Source organism: Jaminaea rosea (genome assembly GCF_003144245.1).
Source record: "Jaminaea rosea strain MCA 5214 unplaced genomic scaffold BDZ90scaffold_20, whole genome shotgun sequence".
Taxonomy (NCBI): domain Eukaryota; kingdom Fungi; phylum Basidiomycota; class Exobasidiomycetes; order Microstromatales; genus Jaminaea; species Jaminaea rosea.
The window spans coordinates 253324-278491 of NW_020289994.1; the positions used below are offsets into that span (position 1 = coordinate 253324).

General features: G+C 58.3%; 10 protein-coding genes across 10 annotated transcripts; 4 read left to right on the forward strand and 6 right to left on the reverse strand.

Moving 5' to 3' along the window:
* Positions 1-197: 197 nt before the first annotated feature.
* On the forward strand, positions 198-1767 carry BDZ90DRAFT_276364 (hypothetical protein; the record flags this gene model as incomplete). The annotated part of the gene is made up of 3 exons (XM_025508922.1): positions 198-477; positions 548-636; positions 712-1767. 3 exons carry the CDS (start codon positions 198-200, stop codon positions 1501-1503), a joined length of 1161 nt encoding a protein of 386 aa, XP_025359082.1. The 3' UTR covers positions 1504-1767.
* On the reverse strand, positions 1605-2841 carry BDZ90DRAFT_125300 (NAD(P)-binding protein). Its single transcript, XM_025503323.1, has 2 exons — positions 1962-2841; positions 1605-1884 (listed from the first exon to the last, which is right to left on the reverse strand). Exons 1-2 carry the CDS (start codon positions 2721-2723, stop codon positions 1699-1701), a joined length of 948 nt encoding a protein of 315 aa, XP_025359083.1. The 5' UTR covers positions 2724-2841; the 3' UTR covers positions 1605-1698.
* Positions 2842-3239: 398 nt separating this feature from the next.
* BDZ90DRAFT_235019 (Nop domain-containing protein) lies at positions 3240-5106 on the reverse strand. The gene has a single exon (XM_025507233.1). The coding sequence runs from the start codon at positions 5073-5075 to the stop codon at positions 3291-3293; it is 1785 nt and encodes a 594-aa protein (XP_025359084.1). The 5' UTR covers positions 5076-5106; the 3' UTR covers positions 3240-3290.
* Positions 5107-5268: 162 nt separating this feature from the next.
* On the forward strand, positions 5269-8238 carry BDZ90DRAFT_235020 (hypothetical protein). The gene has a single exon (XM_025507234.1). It carries the CDS (start codon positions 5288-5290, stop codon positions 7940-7942), a length of 2655 nt encoding a protein of 884 aa, XP_025359085.1. The 5' UTR covers positions 5269-5287; the 3' UTR covers positions 7943-8238.
* Positions 7979-11297, reverse strand: BDZ90DRAFT_235021 (RhoGAP-domain-containing protein). Its single transcript, XM_025507235.1, has 2 exons — positions 10784-11297; positions 7979-10710 (listed from the first exon to the last, which is right to left on the reverse strand). The coding sequence occupies exons 1-2, from the start codon at positions 11222-11224 to the stop codon at positions 8242-8244; spliced, it is 2910 nt and encodes a 969-aa protein (XP_025359086.1). The 5' UTR covers positions 11225-11297; the 3' UTR covers positions 7979-8241.
* Positions 11298-11634: 337 nt separating this feature from the next.
* On the reverse strand, positions 11635-14223 carry BDZ90DRAFT_282404 (hypothetical protein; the record flags this gene model as incomplete). The annotated part of the gene is made up of 3 exons (XM_025509456.1): positions 13501-14223; positions 13234-13415; positions 11635-13152 (listed from the first exon to the last, which is right to left on the reverse strand). Exons 1-3 carry the CDS (start codon positions 13952-13954, stop codon positions 11635-11637), a joined length of 2154 nt encoding a protein of 717 aa, XP_025359087.1. The 5' UTR covers positions 13955-14223.
* A 1807-nt stretch (positions 14224-16030) lies between these two features.
* On the forward strand, positions 16031-17921 carry BDZ90DRAFT_224773 (azole resistance protein; the record flags this gene model as incomplete). The annotated part of the gene is made up of 3 exons (XM_025504634.1): positions 16031-16665; positions 16730-17118; positions 17197-17921. 3 exons carry the CDS (start codon positions 16031-16033, stop codon positions 17919-17921), a joined length of 1749 nt encoding a protein of 582 aa, XP_025359088.1.
* Positions 17922-20631: 2710 nt separating this feature from the next.
* BDZ90DRAFT_125395 (hypothetical protein) lies at positions 20632-21693 on the forward strand. The gene has a single exon (XM_025503324.1). The coding sequence runs from the start codon at positions 20996-20998 to the stop codon at positions 21566-21568; it is 573 nt and encodes a 190-aa protein (XP_025359089.1). The 5' UTR covers positions 20632-20995; the 3' UTR covers positions 21569-21693.
* Positions 21694-21817: 124 nt separating this feature from the next.
* BDZ90DRAFT_247425 (Coproporphyrinogen III oxidase) lies at positions 21818-23283 on the reverse strand (the record flags this gene model as incomplete). Its single annotated transcript, XM_025507595.1, has 2 exons — positions 21818-23083; positions 23155-23283. 2 exons carry the CDS (start codon positions 23281-23283, stop codon positions 21818-21820), a joined length of 1395 nt encoding a protein of 464 aa, XP_025359090.1.
* Positions 23284-23779: 496 nt separating this feature from the next.
* Positions 23780-25116, reverse strand: BDZ90DRAFT_256943 (putative U5 snRNP-specific 40 kd protein; the record flags this gene model as incomplete). Its single annotated transcript, XM_025507904.1, has 3 exons — positions 24411-25116; positions 23910-24327; positions 23780-23832 (listed from the first exon to the last, which is right to left on the reverse strand). Exons 1-3 carry the CDS (start codon positions 25092-25094, stop codon positions 23780-23782), a joined length of 1155 nt encoding a protein of 384 aa, XP_025359091.1. The 5' UTR covers positions 25095-25116.
* Between the last annotated feature and the right edge of the window lie 52 nt (positions 25117-25168).

The following is a 25168-nucleotide window of genomic DNA, read 5'->3' on the forward strand; positions in this document are numbered from 1 at the left end:
TCGGTCTCGCCCTTGCCGTCGTCGTTGATTGGGTGAGTCGGGCCGGAGCCGATGGCATGACCTCGAGAGCGGTGCACGGGCCCAGTCAAGTCAAGTCGAGTTGGGTCAGAACGGACAGGCGAACGACACTCGAGGCCTGACTCTGTTACCACCTTACTTCACTACTATACCCTTCAACGACAGCATCATCATTAGTCATGGCGGACGCTGTAGCAGGGCCGTCTACATCCAAGGCGGCACCCTCATCCACCTCGGCTGCGCTCCTCAGCTTGCATCCGCTTCCTATTCTGTCCATTTCGGAGCATATCGTCCGCTCGTGTGCTCAGCAGCAGCAAGGAAAGGAGCCACTTCACGTCTACGGCGTACTGTTAGGCACACAGAATGGCAGGCACTTGGAGGTACAGAATACATTCGAAGTCAAGGTAGACGTAGAGGGAAAGCTAGATGAAGCATTCTTTAAAAGCAGGCAAGCGCAGTGTGAGTGTGCGCCCAGCACAGGACATCAGATTTGTTGACGAAGCTGACCTCCCTCGTCCCCTCTCCTCAGACAAGCAAACGTTTCCCACACTCGACCTCCTAGGCTGGTACTCAAATGGCAATCGCCCCACTTCAGCAGACGTAGCCGTCCACAAGCAGGTGAGTGGCGCCACCACCCTCACCGTCCTCGCATCGCCTACACCCGACGCTGACCCCGTGCCCCCTCGTGTGCAGTTCCTCGAATACAACGAGTCCCCTCTCTTCCTTCAATTCAGCCCCAATGCAGACATCCTCGCGCGAAGAGACGGTCGCGGACAGCTGCCCATACAAGTCTACGAGTCGCAGATGGCTGTCACCTCGGCCGACCAGCCGATTGACAGCAGCAATGAGGGCGCGGCACCTCCTACCGCCAGCAGCGACGAGCCATCTACGTCCCTGATCCTCGTGGAGTCCAATGGCTACAGGATCGAAACAGCTGAAGCAGAGCGCATCGCTGTCGACTACGTGAGCAAGCCGGCCGGAGCGCAGGGGAGCGAAGGGGAGCATGGAGCAGTCATCTCTTCGTTGGAGAGCCAGCAATCTGCCATCAGGATGTTGCATGCGCGCATCAAGATGGCGCACGGCTATGTGACCAGTCTGCTTGCGAAAGATGCGAAAGTTGGAGGACAACAAGGGGTGACCGCAGGGGCGAATGGCAGTGGCAGCGCAGTGGGGCAGCGCGACCACGAAGCTCTAAGGCAACTCAAGTCGATCCTCTCCTCCATGCCCCGCGCGCCACCAGCGAACGCCGCAATGCAAGCCGAGGAGGATGACGACGGATTCCGCACGCACTTCCTGCGCGAGTACAACGATGCTCTCCTCATCTCTTCGCTCAGCCGTATGACTGCGGGGATGCGAAGCTTGAATGAGTATGTGGACAAGTTTGATTTGATCCAGCAGGGGAGAGGAGGGGACAGGGAGAGAAGGGACGGGCTCGAGAGTGGAGGAAGGGGCACATTCGGGTATGGCGATGCTGGAGGGATGTGAGGGAATGAGGAGCTGAAGATGATGGCTGAGAGTGGGGGCCGGCGTGAGATCGGAAACTAGAGGGGGAGCTAGAGTCACAGCACAAGCACACCAACAACTTCCTGTCATCAAGGTAGCTACAAAGCTTGCATTCCACGCCACGCCGTCCGCTCCCTCAATTATCCCGCTGTCTTTTCTGCCCTCGCCTCTCCCGCCCTACTTCCAATCGTACTGCGGCTCGAAGCCCAACATCTTCCTTGCCTTCTCAATACAGAGCAGAGTCTCGTTCGCGTTCTTAGTCTTGGGCTCGTAAGGTACGCCAGGGTACACCTGCTTGGCCAAGTCGGCAGACGGGGTGCGCATGACAGTGTTGTTGTTGGCGACTAGGAAGGCTTCGTGGCCCTGTGAGCGAAGCCAAAGGAAGGGAGGGTTTCAGCGTACATGACGGTGGCGAAGCGCACTTTCTCACTTTCCCTTACCTTGAGGTCGCTCTTCAAAGCCAACTCGACAGCCTTAGCTCCATCCCTCGCATCGATGTACCCCCAGCAGTTCCATGATCTCGCCGATGGGTCTTTCTGCCACGCTTCGAAGTTGGCATACTCCTCCTGCAGCATCACATTCGAGAAGCGAAGCGACAAGTACTTGCTCTCTGGGCACCATCGACTATACTGATCCGCTAGATGCTCTCCCATGAGCTTGGAGAGGGAGTAGGCACTCTGTGGCTCCCTAGGCGTCTCTTCGGTGATGGGCAGTGAAGGGGGAGGAGTGCTCAGTGGGATCCCAATGAGTGTCTCGCTGCTCGCAAGCACGAGGTTGGTAATCTTGAGCTTGCGTGCCGCCTCGAGAATGTTATAAGTAGCCATGAAATTCGTCTGGAACTGGCGAGAGCTGCTAGTCTGCCCTGGGCTGGGGATGGCGGCCAAGTGGACAATGGCGTCGATTCCGCTGTAGGCCATATCGCACTCCATGAGCGCTTCGAGGACGCTTCCCATATCCGTGAGATCGACCTCCACTAGTCGGTAGGCACCCCCGATGCCCGTCTTGCCGTCTTCGGCCGCGCCAGGTGGGCGACGTGTGTCGAAATTGATGACCTCCCACCCATTGGACGCCAGGTGCGAGACGGTTGCACGGCCTAGCTTGCCTGAGCCGCCTGTCACCACTACGCGTCCGTTGGGGGTGGCCCCTTGAGGACGGGGAGTTTCGCCCAGCGCGAGGGAGCGGGAGGCTTGATTCGGTGCCATGGTGTAGTGTGTGTATGTGTGTGTGCGTCGCTGTGTGATGAGATGGAACGATGGTGAGGGGAAGAAGAAGAAGTGGATCGTTAGACTTCGAGGCCTTGCACCCCGGTCTCTTCTCAGCTAATCTCCACTTTCCCCCTTCGCCCAGATGTGGGGCCTCCAGCTCGAAGCTGCCGTTTCAGAAGCTCGGCCGCTGCTCGAGATGCAGGTCCCTTCACATCATCGCCGCCATATCCGAGTCAAGTGATCGATCGGCATTCTCCACACGCCGCTAGATCGGGCGATGGACGTAAGTTGGTGGCATGTAGCACCGTAGCGTGTGGCGGAGCTGTTGCATCGAAATGATTTAGTCGGAAGAGCATGAGACTGAAGCTGGCAAGCCAACTTCGACTCATTTCTGAACGTCAGTTTGATGCCGAAAATCGGCACTTTCTCTTTTGCGCCCCGCCTCTCTGCGACCACTCTCTCTGCATTCTCACGGCAGTGATGATGAGCAGCTCATCAGGGATGGGGGCGAAGCGAGTCTGATGATGTGGTATTTGATTTGTCTAAGCATCTCCCGGCGCTACTCTACTTTTTCGGCGCTGGCGGGCCCATTGACCCCTTCCCAGTCGTTGATGCCACGCCAGGCGCGGTACTAAACGTCCCTGACGCGAACCATCTCGCGTTGGCCTCGTCCGCCTTACGCTGTCTGGCCGAGGGATCAGCCAGCTCAATCCCCTGCACAGGCGTAAAGGCGATGCTAGTCTGTGTACCCCCGCCAGCCCCAGCACCACCATACGCCGAAGAGGAGGAAGCCAGCCCACTCGCCTGTCCACTGCCCCCAGACATGGCATCAAGACTCGCAGCACCACTTCTCCCCTGACCCCCACTCAGCGCCTGTAGCCTCAGCTGATTCTTGCGACTCATCTTGGCCTTAGTCTTAGCCTCCCCGGCCGTCGCCCTGATCTTGCCCGTATTTCCCCCAGCCATACCAAGCCCAACGGTCTCATCAAACGCACCCGCCTCTTCCTCTGCCACGCCGAATTCGACGCGATTAGCAGCCTTGCGCAGCTCCGACGCGCCATACAGCTCCTTCATCTTGCGTGCGCGTCTGCCACCTCGACGTTTCTTGTCGCCTCCTTCCTTGGGGACGGGGAGAGCTTTGGTGAGCTTCGTCGGAGGGGGTTCGAGGAGTTTTTCTACTTTGGCTTCTAAATCGCGTTTCAGTTGGGAGCCATATGTACCCAGAGGGGATGAGTGATTGGCGTCCATCCTTGCTACGAGGGCGACCTTGGCTGATACGAGGCGGATGGCCTGCCTCGCTACGTCGGGTGGACATTGTGCCACCAGGTCGGCTTGCCCTACGAAACCTACGTGGCGCTCCGTAGCGGCGTGGACGCCTGACCCGCCCAGTTGGTTCTTTCGCGCTGCTCCAAGCACTTGAATGTTACAGGCAGGGATTTTGCTCAGCGCTGTCAACCCGCCAGCTACGGCGAGGAGCTTAGTTGCTACCCGCGAGCCGACGAGGGAAGAGAGGTTGGGCGCAATGAAGCTGATACGCGACTCGACGTAAGAGAGGATGTGGGTTCGGTGCTCGTCGAGTGACTTGACGACGCGGCAGCCTTCAATGACGCGCTGCCATTCTGCGTCGGGCAGCCTTTTGCCCGTCGTGTGCGATGCCGTCATTGAGATGACAACGACGGTGCCATGAGGTAGAAGTGACTCGAGATCGCTATGCTTGCCCGAAGTCAGAGTGTCCTCATTTCCCAGCGCTTCAACTGCCTGGACGTACTGCCATGCATTGGGAATCAAGTCTGCCAGCTCGGGAAAGCGTGGGCTGTAGTGATCGCGAATGAACTTGTGGACGAGGAGAATCTCGTTGTCGACTTCGACTGCGAGGTTGTTGGCGCGGACGATGAGCTGATACTCTTCACTGTGCTCGAGGACTCCCTCTATTTGCATGCGCTGAGCCGTCTGCTCGTCACCGGATGAGGACGAAGACGCTGCTTTGCTTTCGAATTCGGTGATCTTGGCCATGGTGGTTTGAAGCTTGGAGGAGCTAAGGAGCGAGGAGATGGCAGACACCGACGAGATGCTGGCGAGGTCCATCGATTGGACGTCGGCGCTGTCGAGCTCCTCGGCAGGTCGTACGCCATTGGAAGGCTGCTTGGCAGTGAGGGTGTCGACCTGCTGTTCTTGATTCTCTTCTCCGTCGTCACCGTCGCTCAAGTCGTCGAGATCATCGTGGTAGGAGCGCTTGGTTCCAGCGTTGACTGGAGGTGCTGAGCTTCCATTGACCTGCGACTGTGCCGGCTGCTGCTGCTCTTCATCTGATGCCAAGTCATCGAGGAGCTCATCTGCGTAGCCGGACATGATGATGGTCAAGTGGTGGCAAGGATGGATGCAACCAGATGAATCAAATGCTGCTGCTGCCCTTGACTTTGATTCCTCTCCGCTCTCCGCTGCTAGACTCTCCGCCTCTTGTCTTGACCTTCGGATTGCGCTCAGTCCGCCTTTTGATCTTTGGCCGGTGTGCCTTTGGACTTTGCCTTTTTCCTTTGTTCCGCCTCATCACCCCTCGCTCCATGCTTCGAGGCGCAACGAGCCATGTCAGAGCCAATGTACTACCACAGGCTCAGGCTCGATGCGCGTCCTCTTCGTCTTTATCAACATCCTCCGCACCTACGCGCCGACTCACCGCACTGACCCAGCCGCAAAAGAATCTCTACAGAGCTCTTGAGCAGTTGACGGTGCCTCAACCTCGATCGGCCACAGAAGCTGCCAACCATCGACCACACGCGGCGGCTCGAAAGCCTGAGGAGCTCCTCTCCTATGCCAAGTGGTTCGTCGCGCAGTCGCAATGCGCTGCTGCCGGCCCAGCCGACGCAAAGGGCAAAGCAAAGGAGATGGCGCCCATTCCCAAGTCTTCTCTCTTTGACCATTCGCCTTCATCCTGGGCTCTTCTACTGCGGACTGCAGCCCACGTAGGTGACGGACGGGCATTTGTTGCCATTCTCGACGCATTCGCGCGGTGGAAGAATGAAATCGGCTTCGTGAGCGAGGAAGAACAAGACCTCAATCCTGCCCCACCTCGAGCCTCCCTCACCAACTCCTCCAACGACGACTACACCACGATTCCCCGCGTCGAACAGCTTGCCGCCTCCCTAGTCTACACGCTTCGCCGTCGGCACCACATAGGCAAGGAAGCTGGCTCTCACCCCGTCTTGCAGCTCCCCTTCATCACAGAGGGTACGCAGCGACTGCACGCAGCGCGATACAGAGATGAGCTGCGGCCAGAGGAGATCAAAACCATCTTCATGGAACCATTGCCTATACCCGAGAATTGGGCGGGCTTGGCTTCCCCTGGTGGTGAAGCACAGGTGCGAGAGCAGGGCACGGGCTTCTTCTCGTCTTCACGCCCAGCTACGAGCAATGATTCGCAGCAAGGCAGGCAGCGCAGGCGGCGACGTCCTCTCATTACCTGGCTTTCGACCCTCAATGCTAACCAAAAAGTCAAACGACAGATCTATGACCTTATGAACGTCTTTCGACAGGCGTATGAGGATCGATGCGTAGATGAGGAGGTGCTGAGGCGACGTATACGGATCCTCCAGGCTGGCAGGGGAGAAGACGCCCGCTACCCTGGGCCGAGTGCGTTGAATCTGCAAGCCCTCGGCGAGCTCGATGAGCAAGATTCACTCCTCTCCGTGCTGGTCAGGAGAGAGGTGCTCGCAAATGCCGTCGTACTCAATTGGTTGCGCGGGCAAAACAGCTCAAGTGAGACCGGACCGCCAGCCTGGTTGTTGCACCTTGCATTGAGAAGCTTCGCCCAACGCGGGGACACGCAGAGAATCAGAGAGGTCATCGCTGCTCTCCTGAAGGAGCAGCAGAGGCGTGGAACGGTGGTTAGCGGTCAGGAAAGCGGGCTATTGGCGGGCGAAGAAGACGACCAGGAGCCTCCTCAATCGCTCGCCGCAGATCTCTTCGAAGAGGACCAGCAGCAACGAGATCCATCGCTCGAATCGACATCAGGCGCTCACTCTGACAGTCCTTGCTCACCTTTCTCACACAAGACCGACCCGAAGCCTCTGCCGCCGCTTCTCCTCAAACCGCGCACCCTCCTCAACCTGCTGCTTCGCTCTCACCAGCTACACGCCCTCGACGCAAGGAGTGGCCGTCGTGCCCTTGCGTCAGCGTGGCAGGATGTGCGCTCCCTATGCAGTCGGCCATCCACTGCTACTCCTCGGGGAAGTGCTAGCTGGTGGCATCCCAACGAGACTAGCGTGCTCCTGCTGTTGAGCCTGTTGAAGTACGATCGGCAAAGGGTAGCCAGGGGTCTGGGATTGGTCAAGAAGATGGACAGGGAATGGGGACGGGCTGGTGAGCGGATGGCAGAGATTGAGAGATACGCCAAAAGACTGCGGGAGCGTAGTACCCCGCAAGAGCAAGAGGTGGGCGCTGCTGAGGCAGCGGAGATGCGGCTCAGGCACAGTGATATCGCACCCTCGCGCGAGACAAGACGACGACGTCGTAGAGCGCATCGTCGCTTGGTGAGGGAAAATGCTCAAACGCTCAAATTGACCGTCCGAACTGCGAGGAGGTTGTTGAGGTGGACATCCCAGATGGGAAAAGAAGCCGGGGCTGAGAAGGCGCCGCCGCCATCCGAAGAAGAGGCAGCTCATGGTGGATCAGTTGCCAGTATCGACGCTGAGCAGCTCTCGCCGCAGGCCGAAACAACACCGGTGGCTGGGGCGATACTGCCCGTGGAGCACGGCGAAGTCCACAAGTCGCAGGCAAAGGTCGAGCAGACCGCGGTGGACGGGAAGACTACCGCTGCTCGCACCTCCTCTTCCCGTCGTTCCTTCGCGTCGCGAGCCACCGAGATCCTACAGCTCGCCCGCTCCTGGCGCAACGCTGACCGACAGGAGCAGTTGCTACTGGCCTCGATGCGGCCGAAGCCCTCAAGCACAACATCTACATCGAAGTTGACGGCCCACACCACGCCAGCTATCAGCGAGATTTGCGAGCAGCAAGGACCGCCCCTTTCGCTCGGCCGTCATCGCCCTCGACCTCATGAGAGCGTCATTGCCTACCCACTGAACCCAGGCCCGGCGCACACGGTTGGATTGCGGGGTCAGAGGAAGGAGCGGGCAAGATTTAGACGAGCGGTCGCGCTGCTGAGCAGGAGAAGGGAGGTGGGTGATGCGAAGCAGCATGGGATTGACAGAAGTGGAGGGTAGATGCGAGGGCTGGGGCAGGGTCAAAAGGAGTGGCTAATGTGCATGCGATCCCCTATCTCTTTTCGGCCATCTGCCTTTTCGGGCCAGCGAGACGAGGTGCACAGCGATTGCTAGGCAGAGGATCGATGCAGCCATTACTGAAGCGAAAGCTATGTACAAAGAGCGTTGCCTCTCGCCCAATCACGTCGTGTCGTGTCGTATACGGATATCTGGTCGTGTACAGTCATGCTATGTTCATACCTCTTACTGCCCCTCCTCCCTTCTCCCTCCTGATCCCTCATCGCACTCTCACCTCACCGTCACCCGACCCTTCCCTGCCTCTCCACCTCCTCCCTCGGCATCGGCAAATCAAGCGGTTGGGGCGGTGGGAGGTACGACTCGCCGAGCTGCGGTGTCTGCTGTTGCTCAGGCTGCAAGCTCGAGAGAAGCGATGAAGAAGCTTGAGACTGGACCTTTTGGTGGCCCATCGCCGAAGACCAAGAAGTTGGCCTTGAAGTCGGCTTGCCATCCATGCCGGTGCCCATCCATCCAGCTTCGTCGGGCACGGCCGCTTGATGCTGCGGTGCGGAGGTCAGAGTAGCGGCATTACCATTCGCATTGCTGTCGAGAGTTCGGCTTCCCCTCCTTGGCAGCGATGGCGGGAGAGGTGGTGAAGCTCCGGGCAAAGCCTGGCTGCTCGGAGGAGGGCTAGACGTTTGCCCAGCGAGAATCGCGTTGCTCCTGACCAGGCTGCCTTGCGGCACGAGCGGTCGATCCGAATCAGGCGTAGCGGCCCTATCCGCCTGGCCTTGCCCCGTTGAGGAGCCTCGCCTGCCCATCGACGTCGCCACGCTCCCCTGCCTGCTCACCCCACTGCCACTTCTCTGCAAAACGTCGACATGCAAGCTCGACCCAACTTCCTTCCCTGGCGGCTGCCAAGCCACTACTGGGGCACCGCTGCGCTCCAGATGGCCAAAGATGTCGGTGCAGTACTCGATGAGGACTTGACAGACATTGTCCTCCTCCATGGCGGCTGCGAGGCTCATACCCGCAGCTCCTCCCTGTCCTTGCTGGCCAGCTGATGAGGAGGCAGGCTGAGGAGACGACAAGCCGCCGGCATCACCGTTGGCAGGCGTAGGGCGATCCGCCTCGCTCAGTAGGACAGGACCGAAGATGACGCTCAGATTTCTTGCAGTCATCTTGTTCTCCTCCGCCTGTGCCGCTACCCGAGCTAGATGCTCGATGATCGTTCGCAAGGTCACTTGATGAATAGCGGGCAATCGCCTGATCCTGCCCTTCAAAGTAGCAAACCCATTCGCCAGCTGCTCCTCCAACGAGTGAGTGAGCTTGAGGCGTTCCTCCCAAGGCATTGCCATGACTGGTGTGGGCAGCTCGCGCAACCATTGCTTCAGTACGCCTGCCGCTGCAGCAGGCTCGTCCCTCTTCGGGTCAAACTCGAAGCGGGCTTCATCGCGCTCGAAGTCTGCCACCAGCTGCTGAACAGCGGTGTGCTTTGCAGAGGTACGGTAGATGCCTTGCTGATCCATGCCGTGCTCCTCAATGAAGGCCACGCACTTGGACACGATCAGAGGGGGCTCGGCGATAGTAGGGCCCGGCAGCTGAGGAGAGCGCCGTTGCGAGCGGGCGAAATCGTAGTCCACCAGGGAGATGCCGAAGAGGAGGGACTTGCATTCCCCGTGCCAGTAGTTGACGTAGGGGACCGGGCCGTCGGCGGAGTTGGGGGTGGCGTCGAGGTAAGGCAGGCGCGAGTCCACGATTGCTAGCTCCGAGTCCAGATTCTCGCGCTGCTGTAGAGACACGAGGACGCTCTCTGCGTGGCGAGCGAGACTCATCTCTGCGCTGCTCATCGTCTGGGCGTTGCGCACCAAGTTAAGCCAAGCTTCTCCGCACAAGGTGAAGAGCTCGCGTCTGCAGTCCAAGACTGATGTCCTGGCCGCGTGAAGCGTCTTCTCCCTGCGCAGCGCGAGCGTCTCAACATCGAAGATGACTCTTCGATAGGCCTTGTCCGCCTCGCTGGCTTCGCGCTTCGCCTTGGATATCTTGATGGCCATGGACTGAGCGAATTGAGTGTGTTTGTGCGATTGCGAGAGGCTAGCTGAATGGGAGAGCGACGAGCCGGACGGGGCTATGTGACCGTCGATTGGGCCAGCGCTGTTAGGGTCGGAGACTACGCGCTCGTGCCCACCACCAAAACTCCCGCCGCTGCTGCCGCCGCCGCCGCCTCCGCCACCGAACTCTCCCGTCTCCCTCATCTTGGTAATGAAGGCATTCGTCTTCTTTGCTGCCTCCTTGCGGGCATTTTCCCACCCCTCTTTGGTCTTGAGGGCGTCGAGGAGCGCACCCGCTGTGACTTTGCGAGGGTTGCCGTTGCTGTCGAGGGGCGGAGAGGTGGCAAAGCCATGCGATTCGTCTGGTGGAGATGAAGTAGCAGAGATGTTGCGGCCATGCCGACCTGACTTGGAGTGGGAGCGACGCGGCGGTGCGGCTCCGTCTTCGTAAGATGAGGGCGGGGAGCGTTGAGAATGCGCCGATGTCGTCGCCGCAGCAGCAGAGTGCGATGGTGGACTGAGTAGCATACGCTGATCTTCTACTGCTTGCTGCTGCCCCTTGAGCGTGTCTACGGTTTCGCATGCCTTTTCGTATTGCTTGCGAATGCGCTTGAGGTGGTTATGTCGCATATCCTCGAAGTCAGCGAGAGAGCTCTTGAGGTCTTCTTTGACTCGGCGACGAATGCGGTCTTGGGCTTCAAAGAAGGAGCGTAGCGGAATCTGCGACAGCGAAGATAATAGAGGTAGACGGTGAGCCTCAGTCGATGTCGATTGTATGCTCATCTGTACCCACGATTGTCGACTGCCGGAGCGTCTCGATGAATTTGAGTCGCACATCAATTTGTTGCCTAGTATCTGCCTGCAATTCTTTCCAAGCCTTTCTCATACTGGGCAGGTTACTAGCTCCAGGTAGCGTCGATGCCACGCTACCGACGCGGGTATCGAGCTTGGCCTCCGTCTCTCTGCCCTTGTCCAGCGTTGTCCTCAAGGCCCGAACATAGTCTTCTTCACATTTCACGCGAGCCTCGAGGCCGACGAGGTACGACTCAACTTCGTCGAGGCTGACTTTGAAGGCTGTGAGGAGGGAAGAGGACACGATGTCTGCTGAAGCAGGTTGAGAGGCGTGATGGACGTACGCAGGCAGCACAGCCGGTGCTGCGCCCAGTGGTAGCGTCGATGTCGAGGCCAGCGCCGTGCGTGATGATGAAGGCAAGGGTCGGGAAGCATCCATCATCGCAGAGCTCAGTAAGAGTGGTCACTGGCTCACAGGCGATGGTATGGGAGCAAAGAAGCCCCTTTGGGACATCTGTCTGGCTGCCCTTGAATCCAGCCTACTCTGTGCCGTCCCTTGCTCCCGCCGACGTCGCCGTCCGCGCCTCAGCGTGCCCGTGCGACCTCAGACCAGACTCAATCTCTCGGCACCCAGACGCCGCTTTTCCGGCATCGCTGAACAGACAAGGGCGCCGCACGCACGCACAGCCTTGGCCTCGCCGAGCAGATGGAGCAGGGATATCTACTACTAACAATCGAATCTATTCTACGCATCACCAATCAAAGGAGATGATACAGTCGATCACGAGAAGATACAAGCCAGATAGAAGAAGCAGGTGACAGGTAGATATTGTCCGAATGGCCACACGTCTGCTACAGCACGAAAGCCCCACCGAAAATATTCAAATGCTTGCCGGGCCCCGTACCGCCTTGCGCCTGAGCAGCCTCATCACCAGCTGCATTTCCGTACTCACTGGACTCCGTCGAAGAGGCAACAGATGACCGGCGAATCGCGTCGTATGGATCGTTCGTTGGCCCTCTTGAGACTAGGCCGGCAGGTCGATGATGATGCTGCTGCTGCTGCTGCTGCTGCTGCTGTTGCTGCGAGAAAGACGGGTTGGCGATCTCATGCGACCAGGGCGAGACGCTACCTCCGACGTTGTGACCGTGTGGTGGTGGCGGCGGCGGCGGTGGCTGCGGAGGAGCAACGCCGCCCAGCAGGGATTGATAGAAGTCCATCTCGCTTGAAACGCCGTCGCTGCTACCTGCCATCAGAGGCGCAGTCGTCGAAGCGAGAGTCGAGGTGGGCCAAGAGGAATGGACAGCGTCGAGGGAAGCAGGGGCAGAAGTAGAGTGATGTGAGCTCGTATGACCCATAGCACTAGGCCCGAAGAAGGAAGGAGGAAGTGTGAAGGCTCCAGCAGACTGGGCCAGCTGATCCGGATTGACGGACACGGGGGCTGCCATGCTTGCCGGTGACCAGGATGCGATCGTCGTAGAGGGGGGCATCGTAGCCCACTGTGCCGCCCGTGCCGGGCTATAGCTGCCCTCAGATCCACCGGCAGTCGGGATGGAGCTGGAGTTGCTGAAGAGCGAGGGTGATTGCTGCCATGAGGGTCGAGGACCAGACAGAGAGTCGTACGAGGCCGGAGCTGCCGAGCTGGAAGCTACGCTAGGGTCAATCCCACCCCGTGCGTCGTACGTCCGGCCTAGCTGATGCTCGTAGTCCCATACGCTCCGGGTGGCAGAAGAGCTTGCCCTCGACCTGGAAGTTGCTGAGATAGACTTGCGGAGGTGGGGCGAGGTCTGACTGCCATCATCACTTGCTCCGCTGCTAGTAGATGAGGACGTCGTAGAAGAAAACGACGCCAATTTGGCGCGATACATGTTTTGTCGTACTGGCCCGAGCCGTGAGATGGAAGAGGGGATTCCCGCACCCGCACCACCGTTGCTGCCAGCGCCGTGCTTGAGCTGACTGATGAGCATGAAGCGATTCCGCACCTGCAGAGCGGTGCGAGTGCCATGTTGCTTAGCTATCTCGTTCCAGGAGCAGTCCAACCGGACGCCGCTGTTGGGATCGGGTGAGGAAGAGGAAGAGCTAGATGAAGTAGAGGGCGTTGAGAAAGTCCAGTCCTTGAGGCCATTGCCTGCGCCGCCGCTGCTACTGTGATCGGATCGATGCGTATCGATGAGATCCATCAGGCGTTGATCTTCCTCTTGCGACCACTCGGCGCGATTCAGGGCTGGATTGAGGACCTCACGCCATCGTTTGGATGCCTGGTCACCTGAGCGGGTCCCAATGGCTCGGGCAATTGCTGACCATTTGATTTTGGCCATGTCTCCATTACGAAGATTGGCGTAGGCCGACATGGCTTCAAGGAGTTGCTGATCCTACGGCGATGACACAGGGATGCGAGTGAGTGATCAGTGACCAGATCCAAAACATCAGCGTCTACCACTTTCTGTACGCACCTCCTCCTCAGTCCAGGCTCCCTTGCGCAAGTTGACGTCGAGCGAATACACTAGACGTTTACGGCAGTCCTTTGCTGTACGACCTGGCAGACGGCTGGCGACCATTGCCCAGCTGATGTGTGAGATCGTGTCCGGGTCTGCTGAGGCTGTATCGTCGCTGCGTACGCCAGCTGCCTCTTTGGCTGAGCGAGCGCACATGCGAGGAGGGTACCAGGTGAGCTTACGGCCGATCAGCCGGCCGTTCGGTTGACGTCAAGCCGCACTCACCTGCTCGAAGCGCTTCGATGAGGACTTGATCCTCTTGTTGCGACCATGCTTGGCGACGACGTCGACCTGTCTCCGAGTCGCGAGCTCGTACAGTGGAAGAAGACGAGGGAGCAGGGGCGGCTGCCATGCTGAGTCGTGGGTGCGTGCAAGAGGGAATGAGGAGGAGTGACAGTGATGCTGAGCAATGTGTCTGGCCGTTCCTCGATACAGGTAGTGGACGGAAGTCAAGAGATGAAACAACGGCGATATGGTGGAGAAAGGTAGGTAGAGGGGAGTCAGGACATAAGCTCACTCGTCCCTTGGGTACCTTTTGAGCGGAAGGCCCTGGGGATTTGGACGTGGAACGCGATGAAAGATGCCGTCGTGACTGGCTCCGGAGATAGAGCGACGAGGAACCTTTGTCGCGCTCGCAAGGGGGGATGGACGGCTCGGCAAGCAAGGTAGCCGCCGACATCGAATGGGAGGGGGGCAACGAGGGAAGGGGGCCGTTCGTCTAATCTAGGCATGGCGGGGGCGTGTGTGTGTGATTCAGGACTCGTCTCATTCTCATCGACGTGTGTCAGTGCTGCAGCTCCTGCCGCTTCGTTGGGAATGCTCCGAATCTCAGCACCGCGTGAGGAGGCGGCGCGGGGACGGGAAGGCGACGTAGGACGGCGTGGACTAACTGTCGGTGGAGGAGAGTGGGGCACTCCGCCACTGGGAACTCCAATCTCCTCATCGGCGTTGACGGCGGTTTGGTATCGAGATGGCTGTGGCACATCCCTCATCGGGAAGCAAGCTCAGGAGCACTCTATCGCTCCCATTGCATTGCCCGTGACTCGAGAAACCAATTTCACTTTGGCTAGGCTCAAAAGTGCTTTCGTTCCTGCCTCATCGTCGTGGCGAGGACAAGCGAGGTGGCCGGCGTCAGCTCGCTGCCCGTCTGAGAATGCTCAGTGGGCTCAGTAACAAAAGGCTCAGCCAAGTGACTCGCGACGTGGACTCGCTTCGACGTCGAAGGACGACGCCGGCTTGGTTCCCATGCACGATGGCAGGACACAATGCGCAACGCATCGGAAGGGCAGCCAGCCAGTAGCAAGAAAAATTGGCCGGCGGCAGGGAAGCCCTGGTTTGGCTCAAGCCCCGCCTTGCATCGCAGCGGTGAAAAGGGAGGGAGCGCAGCGAGAGACTGCAACGGCGTGAAGCGATTCAAATCGGCTCTCCTCGCCCGACGGACACCACCAGGTCGACGTTGCCAACGAGACGATGGTTGTGACTTGGCGAGGCAAGAACGTTAGACCGCTCCCGACTCGCAGTGTGGAATGAACATCTTGACTCGACGCCCCGCACAAAGACCATTTACCGCTGCAAAGACCATCGTCTGCAGCCCAGGGCAGCGACTTGGCATGGTAGCTTCGCAAATGGCGTCTGCATATCTTCGTGAGCATCGATCCACCTTCGCTGTTATTGCAAGTCGCGATGATCGTTTTCGATGGCATTGCATCTGCGCATCCTTATCGAAAAGCTCAGTGTGGACCTCGTGCCGCTCTCATGGCAGCCCAAACTCAAGCATCGCCATCGCTTCGCATCCTCGCTCCCGCTCTCTGCTTCTCACGGCTGGGTGCTGAGCAGTCAACGGAGTTGCGACGCCTAAAGTGGGGGAGCAACGAGCGGCCGATGATTTGCCCTTTTGATCGCCCGACGATGCGGGAGTCACTGACTAGCGTCGTTGCGCCGACGCCACTTGGTACCTGACAGCTGCCACAAGGCGCAATCACTCATCGATGCGATGCGACCGTAGAGTACAGGCCACACGTTGACTCGAAGCGAAGACGACGAAGACGACGGACAGTGGTGCGAGTTGGTGACTTGCTGAGCTGAGCATCCGCTACTGCGCGACCGCTTTCAAGTCGACCCATCGACGCAACGCCGAATTAGGATTGGTTCGCTTCTACGAGCTCAAAAGGCCACTTTGTGTATGCCTTGCAAGCGAGGGCCGATTGCCATCTAGATGTCAGAAGAGGCGAACACGGTATCGTAGGTAGCCGTGATCCCCATCGGCTTCTATCAGCACCGAACGTTGAGAGGGCGAAATGAGCAGACGCCCATGGGCCCGATAGCGACGACGTCCTGACGGTATCAGCGCGATGGTACGAGTCCAGTCACACTTACAAGTGGACACCTGCCGTCAGGAAGAGTCGCTTGTCGTGGTCGCTTCGAGGTGCGGGTTTGTACGGACGTCGAGCCTCAACAGAAAAGTGAATGCGGGCCATGCTCGTTCCATTTTGCCACGTGTCGTGACCGGTCGTTTAGTCCGCATCCGCAAAGTCGAGCGCTCCGGGCCAACACCAACTCGATGCTGGTCTTTACTACCCGCCGGCCGAAGCAAGCTTCAACGATGCTGGCCAGCGCAACAGCCCGCGATGGGATCGCGTCCGCTGGAGATGGCCGTCAACATTCAAAAGGAGGCGTCGCAGCTCGCTCAAGATGATTTGGAATCCATTAGCCAAGACCGTTTCTATCTTACCCGCTACCTATCATTATCATGACCATGGCCACGCCCGCACGCGCACCCGCTCCTACCCTCTCCCGGGCCACGACAGTGACATCACAGGACAAGCACGATGCTTCTCCTCCCTCCAAAGGCCACGACGAAGCCAAGGGAGAGCGCTCGTCGCCGTCGGCGTCGACTGCCATCTCCGGCTTCAAGCGCTATACGATCATCGCCTGCCTTGTTCTCGCCATGTTCCTCGTTTCCCTCGATCGCACCATCTTGGGAGTTGCCGTGCCCCGCATCACCGACGAGTTTCACTCTCTCGATGATGTTGCTTGGTACTTTTCGGCGTACTCAATCGCCAACGCTGCCTTGCAGCTCGTGTGGGGACGCATCTACAAGTTCAATCCGGCAAAGACGTGCTTCATCATTTCGGTCCTCCTCTTCGAAGTCGGCTCGGCCGTCTGCGGTGCTGCGCCCAACTCCATTGCCCTGATCATTGGTAGGGCCATCGCGGGAGCAGGTGCTGCTGGAATCTTTTCAGGCTGCATACAGATCGTCATGGCGCTCGTCCCTCTCGAGAAGAGACCGGTATTCCAGGCCTCGTTTGGCGCTGTGTTCGGCGCCGCCAGCGCAATTGGCCCTCTCCTCGGCGGTGCATTCACGCAAAAGGTCTCCTGGCGATGGTGCTTGTGAGTGTGCGCATCCTGGCTAGCGCTACTGGCAAAGCTGACTTCTCTTTGCTCCCTTGCTCAGCTATATCAACTTGCCCCTGGCCGCGTTGGCTCTCTTCGCCGTCGTCTTCTTCTTCGACGGCGACCTCACGGACAGGAACAAGCGGAAGATGACCGTCAGCGAGCAGATCAACCAGCTTGACCCCATCGGAACTCTCCTTATCATCCCCTGTGTCACCTGCCTGCTTATTGCCCTGCAGTGGGGAGGAGCCAGATATGCCTGGAGCAACGGCCGCGTCATTGCGCTACTCGTAGTATTCGCCGTTACGCTCGTGGCTTTCATCGCATCACAAATCTGGCTCGGCGATCGAGCGAGCTTGCCTCCCAAGATCTTCATGGAGCGAAGTGTGTTGGGCTCCTTCTGGTATCTCATTCTCCTGTCGGGCTCGATGTCCACCGTCTTCTACTATGGTGAGTGCAGCGAGGTTTCATCCCCGACTAGCTCGCTGTTCATTGCTAATCAGCCACTCGTCTCGCCCCTCCACGCAGTACCAATCTGGTTCCAAGTCGTCCAAGACAAATCGCCCCTGACAGCAAGCTACCATACACTTCCTTCCATCCTGGCAATCGTCGTCGCCTCGATCTTGAACGGCGCCTTCTCGCAAAAGACGGGCTACTACACACCAGGAATGCTTGCGACGCCAATCCTAGCGAGCGTCGGAGCTGGACTCATCTCGACATGGACGCCCTCCACGTCGACGGGGCAATGGATGGGCTATCAGATCTTGTTCGGCGCCGGGATCGGCCTGGGAATGCAGGGCGGCTCTCTCGCCGTTCAAGCTGTCCTTCCTGGACCAGACATCCCCATTGGCATTGCTGCGACCTTCTTTGCTCGTGAGATGGGAGGCGCCATCTTCGTTGCCGTGGCGCAAAATCTCCTTCAGTCCAAGCTGGCAGCACAGCTGTCCGCCATCCCTCAGCTTCACAATATTGCCTCGCATCTTGCACATGCAGGGGCCAGCGAGATCAGGCAAGGTGTCGACCCGGATCAGGTTGGTCTCATTGCCCAGGCGTACAATGCTTCGCTGCGCGATGCCTGGTACCTAGCTACGGCCTGTGCCGCCGCGATGATCGTGCCTTTTGCTCTGATTAGATGGATCAACCTCAAGAAGCGTGGGAAGAAGATTGCGGAGGAGACGAGAGAGCAGGAGTCAATGCGGGAGAAGCAGGACCAAGCGGCAGAATCTGGCGCCGTGAAGGCCGAACAGGCCTAGACTGCGCGATGCCTTGCCAGGCAGCTTTCTTTGCAGGATGTACCAATGAAGGCTGCGATGCCGGAGAATGTATCGAGTGCGAAATTGCGAAGTAGTGGCAGCGCGCGAAGTCGAGCTCAGCAGGGAGGTTGACGACACTATGAGGCAACAATAGGGGAGCGAGGCCATGGCCATTGCAGCGATCGTACGCCGCTGAGGCTCAGGGAATTGTCAAGGGGCGCCGGGGCTGTACATCTCTACGGCGAAGGAGGAGTTGGCCGCTGCGTTGAGTTGCAAGCGGCAGCAAATGGACCGCCGTGTCAGCAATCGAGGCGGTGCTCGTCGCGCAGGGGGATAGCGCTTTCCTCATCTTTCTCTTCTTAAATACCACAAAGTCGACAAAAGTGTACGAGTCACCAACACGATGCAACTTTCTCGCTGCGCATCTCTGGCCATTATAGTCATACTCAGCTACCTATTCACGAGCATTTGCGCAGCCCCGGCCAACCTGGTGCGTCTTTCGTCTGAAGAGAAAGCTCAATAAGCTGCTCATTGGCCTCTTGTCTCTCACAGGCTGTTGTTGCTCACAGAAACAGCCTCGATGACTTCAAGGCTGCCCGCGACATGTCAAACAGTCCGGCAGACGTTTTGGGTATCCCACGTGCTGAGAGCTGGTATCCCACGTGCTGAGAGCTGCGCTCCTAAGTGCTCAGGCAACCAATGCTGGTGCTGCGACAGTCAATGCGCTGTCAGTCTCAAGGTCGAAGGCTGGGCGACCAAGGGCAACCAGGTCAGCAAGCCTGGAGTCAGTTTGCATAGCTTCAAAGCCTTAGGCTGCCACCTCAAGTGCGCCGGCTACTCGTGTTGGTGTTGCGACGATCACTGCGCAACGAGGCTCAAGGCCTCCGGGTGGTCCTTCGAGCGCAGCAAGGCCACCAAGAAGGGTGCGGGCATGAATAACTTCGAGGCTGACCTTACCAGAGGAGGGAACGTGGGTCATATGGTAACCATCGATGAGTGAGTGGCCGAGCGTGCCAGACACCAGTGCCGACGGCATGCTAATGCTCCATCTTGATCCGGCACAGGCTTTGATGGGCACACAGCGTTGCCAATCAGCGGCTTGACCGTGATGAACCGGCCGCGTGCCGCCAATGTACACACTCATGGTGTCCCCATATTGAGGGCCCTCTGATGTTCATTTGTTCCCACTACCTTGTCATGACTCAGAGATCATCGATGAAAGCTGTGCAGTACGGCCGCGAGGGAGCAATGCCCGGCCGCTTTCTCGCCGTGCCGTTTTGTCGACTTGCTGCCTCCAGACCTTTTGCGCCTAACCAACGTGCGCCAGAACCTCTTTCATCCTTGCCATCTCGACACGACTTACATCGCCCACCATGAGAACCGCTGCATTCGTTTTCGCTCTTACTATCGTCAGCCTCGCTGGCCTTGCTCACGCCGCATGCTGCGCTATTCCTGGACTCAGCTGGTGAGCAGGCACGCCTCAGGTCGTAGCCAAGCTGATACGCCTAAAGCTCTCCCTCATTCGTCTTCAACTGCCGGCAGCCGTGATATCCCCTAGAATGGCTGTCCCTCGGGTGCAGTCACTTGCCGAGCGTGCGAGTGCGAGCCTAATGGATGCAACGCCATCCCTGAGATTCTCCGTGACGCGGTGTGAGACGAGGACAACGCAACTGCAGGCTTGGGGTCCTCACTGGCTAGGCAATGAGAGGCTGCGGTATCAACTTTGCGCCGAATACGCCCACGCTCAAAGCCCGCTTAGCACGCGCAAGACAATGCGACAATAATGCCGTAACACAACTTCTGTGCTTGTCTCCCTCCGCAAGCGTCTGAGCTCCCCTCGCTTTGCGGCATGGAAGTGCTGCGCGAGAGGGCTTTTGCCCACGATCGAGGGCTTTTCCCTCGCGCAATGTTGCCCCAGAGCGGGTTCACATCATGATGGCGATGCCCGCTGCCCAAAAGCTGCCGTCATCAAGCATCGCCACCTCAGCTCCTTTCTCTTTCTCGCTCCCACTTACCGCACTAATACTACTGCCTCGCCACAGATAGCCTTCTTGTACTTTATGAAGCTAGTCAACTGTGCCCTCGCCGTTCTCCTACTCGTCATCGCTAGGAGGGCCAATGCTTCCTGCTGCGCTACAAGCTTTGGTGGCTGGTACGTACGTCTTATCTCATGTACCTGCCAGCGCACCACTTGACGATATCGCACTGCGGCTCGAAACGTACGCAGCACGCCTTTACCGAGCTCCATCTGCCCAGGAGGTACCACAGCTTGTCGCGACTGCGCGTGCACGCCTCAAGGTTGCCCACGCCCCCACAATGCGACGAAAACCGGCCTAATGGGATGAAAGCGCTGAGCAAAGTGCCCAAGGCGACAACAAGGTGAAAGCGAGGCGCGTTCTGAAGCATCATCGTGTGCGCTGTTCCGACGTAGGACGGCGAGCCCTCTCGTGCCACCAGAAAGGCTGGCGCCACCAGAAAGGCTGGATTTCAAAAAGAACAAACGCGCGTTCGATCTCTAAGGCTTCGTTGAGAAGACCGCGCAATCTCTATAGAAGGCGAATGTCCGTCACCATCTCTTGACTCGACACAGCTTCTCTACTCGACACTCCACACATCAAAACAAGCTCGAGCTCCCTTCTCGCTATCTTCATTCGCACTGATTCATTTCCAAACGCTCGAGGCGCGATATATCGTGAAGGCGCAGTGGTGTGTCGGCACTGCTGAAGCGTATTCAAAGCGCACACCGTCGTCTGACCGTTTGAGCCGCACTGCCAGCCGCTGAGGCAGAAGTGATACCGCTGTCAAGCCAGTAGAGGTTGTCAAGGTGCCGAAGTCGCCTTGGTAGGTCCGCAGGCTTGACCTTAGCCATTCGCGCTTCGCCGGATTATCCGCTCGACCAATCACCCTGAACCCTACGCATGCTCATTGGCTCGCACCATCCGAACCCTTAGGCCTAGCGAGGCTTTGTGCGAAGAGTTGATACGATACTGATTCAGCAGCAGTGCAGCTTGCCTTTGCACTTTTCACCTGTCCCTGCCCGACCCAGGCTTGGTACTGCCTACAGCTACCGCACCATGGCCGTCCTCTTCTCGCTCTGGCTACTCTTGCTCCTCAGTCACTTCCCTCGCCTCTCGTATGCCGACCACTACAACTGCACATGGGACGATGCCGAAGGCGAATCGCCTCAGAACGCAGGGTATGTCCGCTTCTGCTGGGCTCCTGTCTACTGGCACGACTACTCTCATGCAGTGTACAACTGCGATCATCCCGTCTACGGCCACTTCGTGAAAGTCGCAGACTGGGGCTACCTCCGAGAGAATACTTTAGAATTTTCCACACCCTGCGGTGGAAAGGGCTTCGCGCCCGATCACGACTGCAACAAGTATGAGGACTGGGCGCTGTGCAATGCTGCGGCGGACGCGACGATCAACCCTGATCGATTTACGTGTCGGATGATGCATAAGAAGGATGATTGCCAGTGGTTTGAGAGCATTGGACCGGAGGAGGTTCCTCCAGCTGTGGACATTTGGATCAAGAAAGACTTGGGAGGGAAGACCCGGAGGAGGGAAATCCAGCAGGTAGGGGCAAGCGGGCGGCGTGCGTCTCGCGTGGAAGTTGAAGCATGCTCACATGCGATGAAGTGCTGACGCTGTCCGGACGACCTGCTACAGCACACTCATTTGCCAGCTTTCGCAAGCTTCGAATGCGAGAGGCGTAGACGATGCTGCGAGCTAGGCGGTCCAAAATCCTACTTGAAGGCCTGTTCGTGTCTATGCTCTGTAGAATCGCCCTATCATCCTCAATCACTGCTTGCGCGCTGCTGGTGCGATATGTTTGTGATTGGTGAATGTGCTCGCCATGCTCGTCGTGCATTCTCTCTTGCGGTCTTCACGTGCTCAGACCCATTCTCTTGGGCTCCTCAACACCTGCTGCATCTTCTCCTCCTCACTATCCGCCATATCCCCGCTGTGCTCTCCAGGCGCAGTGGCCCCACCTCTTCCAATCGCGCCCGACCCCGAGACCGGATGCATATACTCCCACCTAGCCTTGAGGGGCAGGCTCATCAGAATACTTTCAATCCTCGCCCCGGGTGTGGCCAAGCCAAATTTCGTTCCACGATCGTATGCAAGGTTGAACTCGACGTACCTGCCTCGACGAATGCCTTGCCAGGCAATGTGACGGGCGTCGTAGGGCGTTTGTCGACGACGCTCCAGAATGGGCAGGTACGAGGGCAGGAAGGAGTCCCCCATGCTTCGGACGGTTCTAAAGAGGGATTCAACGTCGTGCTGGCGTGAGGAGGAAGCGATGGCAGGTGCGAGACCTGCGCCACCACTGGCTGCTGCTGCTGGGCCTGACTGCTGCTTCGTCTCCAAGAGCGCCAAGAACTCCTTCTTTTCTCTCCTCTTCCCCTCGGCCTGACCCCACGTCCCTGGCACTGTCAAGTCATCAAAAAAGACTCCTCCGACCCCTCGATTTTCGCTCCTGTGGGGCAACCAAAAGTACTCGTCGCACCACCTCTTCCAGGCAGGATAAAAGGCCGAGTCATGCTGCGCTGCTGCGTCCCTCAGCGTGGCGTGGAAATGTTTGGCGTCCTCCTCGAAGAGGTAGATGGGAGTCAAGTCCGTCCCGCCGCCGAACCACCAGGCTGCTGGCTGTGTTGGGTTTGCTGGATCATAGCGAGGATTGGGCGAGCCGTCCTTTAGTGTGGGTGGGTGGGAGATCTCAAAGTAGCGGTAATTGAAGTGGACTGTGGGTGCAAAAGGGTTGACTGGGTGTACTACGAGGCTGAGTCCCAAGGCCACAAAGGGCATCGAGTCGATCTCTGCGTCTGGTCCTTCAAAGCGATAGTCCAATCGGGCATTGATTCGGCCGGAGTTCATCTGTTTGATGGCGCCCAAGGGTAGTTTTCCGTGGACAACGCTGATGTTGCAGCCTGCTTTTTCAAATGTTTGTCCGTCTTGAACGATGCAGGAGATGCCTTCGCCTCCCTCTTTGCGCTGCCATTGGTCGACGATGAACTTGGTTCCTGGCTCCGTCTTCTGCAAGGCAGTCACGATGCGGTGTTGGAGGAGCTTGATGTAGGTTTCCATGCGATAGCGCATGGGCGCGTTGACATCGTCGATGAGCGAGGGATTGAGGTGTGAGATGGAGGGGAGAGATGGCTGGGGATGAGGAGAGGCGGTGGTGAGTCAGGCGATGGCATGAGATGCAAGCATACATTCGCGATGCTCACCGAGTCTGACTGCGCTTGAGTCTTCGAGGGCGCTGGCTGTGCAAGGTCATCGCATGCAACCAAGGCTGATCGCGTGCACCAGGCGACAGCCAAGACAGCCGTTGCAGCGAGGGCAGAGGCAGCTGCCATGTCCCTCGTCCTCGATGAACCAGACGTCGATGAGGCGGATGAAGAGGCGAATGAAGAGGCGAATGACCGCGATGATCGTGACAGAGTCGACTTTGAGGAGGCGGCTCGCATTCCGCCCATCCTTCTCAAAGCATTGCTCGCAGCTCGATGAGCGGCCATGCTGTGATGGTGTTGAAGCTGCTGTGGGAAGACGAAGTGACGAAGAGAAACGCTAGAAAGTAGTCGAGTTCAAGGTTCGGGCCGAGAAGCAACGTCAGGTCCAATCCGCCTTCGCGACTTCTCCCTCGCGCACGGACGTCCCGTCTTTCTTCCGGCCGACGCCGGCGAGAAGCAACGAAAGGGGGCAAAACCGCCTCCAAGGACGATTCGAAAGGATGAGGAGGGCAAAAGGGGACGAAATATTGTTGAATCGATTCGTATCTGTACAAAGAGGTAAAGACTCGGAGGCTGCCTCTTCAATGCCACCTCGCTCGCGCGCATCCTTTCATCTGCTTCATCACGGCTCAATCTCTCCCAAGAGCAACGTCCCATCCGCCGAGCTTGACACAACTGCGCGGAGTGGCAGAAGTAGGTACAGGTCAGCATCCATTCTTCTTTCACTCGCTCCTTAAAGACCCTCCACTCACCAATGGGCTCTCTCGGGTGAAGCGCCGCAGCAGTACATGTCCCTCTGTGCCCTGGCAGCTTATACACGACTCTCCCCTTCATGTCCTCCATATCCCATACCACGCAGGTTCGATCACAGCTGCCGCTGACGACACGTTTGCCATCTCGACTCCAATCCGCCCTCACAAGGAGCGAGTCGTTGCCTCCCACGGCGGCGCCTGTGAAGGTGCCTGTCAGCCGCTCGTCTTGTGACTCTTCGCCTCCTCTTGCCCCGTTGCCATTCGAGATGGCAAATGGCCGTACATCCCAAACTTTGAGTGTCGAGTCGAAGGAAAGGGAGAGGAGATGTGAGCCGGTAGGGGAGAGGCGTAGGCTTGAGATGGTATCTGTGTGGGAGGAGAGGGTGTAGACGACCTGTTTGCGGTGCAGGTCGTAGAGCTGGGTTGGAAACGGGAGGTCAGAGGTGCTCGGAGTGAGCTTGTGGGGGCGTTGTGTGCTGCCTCTTGTGCGCGAACACTCACATGAATCTGATTGTCGATGCCTCCTACAAACAATGAGCTCCCATCCTGTGCCCATTCAACGGCTGTGACAGGGTAGCCCACATTGAGGACATCCAATGGCTTGCGCTCATCGGTATTCCAGACGCAGATGGTACCATCATCACTTCCACTGGCAAAGATGGTAGCATCCGTAGGGCAAGGGGCAATGCTGTTGACGACGGCACGATGTTGGCGGAACCTGCGTACCTTGTTCGTCGGCGGCGGGGCGAGTGGAGACCAGAGGATGATGGTGCCATCGGCCGATGCGGAGAGGAGCAGTGGTGACGAAGATGGCGCTCGTAGGAAGGCGAGGCATGTTACCGCCTTTGAATGGGAAAGGAGGGAAGTGATGTGGTCATTCGGCGCATAGGTATGCCATATTGACACTGTATGGTCTGCACCAGCGGCAGCTATGATCTGTCCATCTGGCGAGAAGCGCACATCGAGAATCTCCCCGGCATGGCCACCACTGAGGCTGAGGATGGGATCGCTGAGGCCGCTGGTGCGTTTGACGGTGCGAACCAAGCCTTTGTCCTTGCCGGAAGACGAGACTGTGATGAGGGATCCTGACGAGGCGTCGTCTGCGTCTTCGACTCGAGAACGCTTGACGAGGGATGTGGATGCCGCTGCGGATGTGGATGCAGAGGCGCCTCGTTTTGTGGCCATGCTGATTGGATGGTGTGGAGAGATGAGCAGAAGAAGAAGAAGTCGTCGACTTTGGACTCGACGGCGCGCCATCG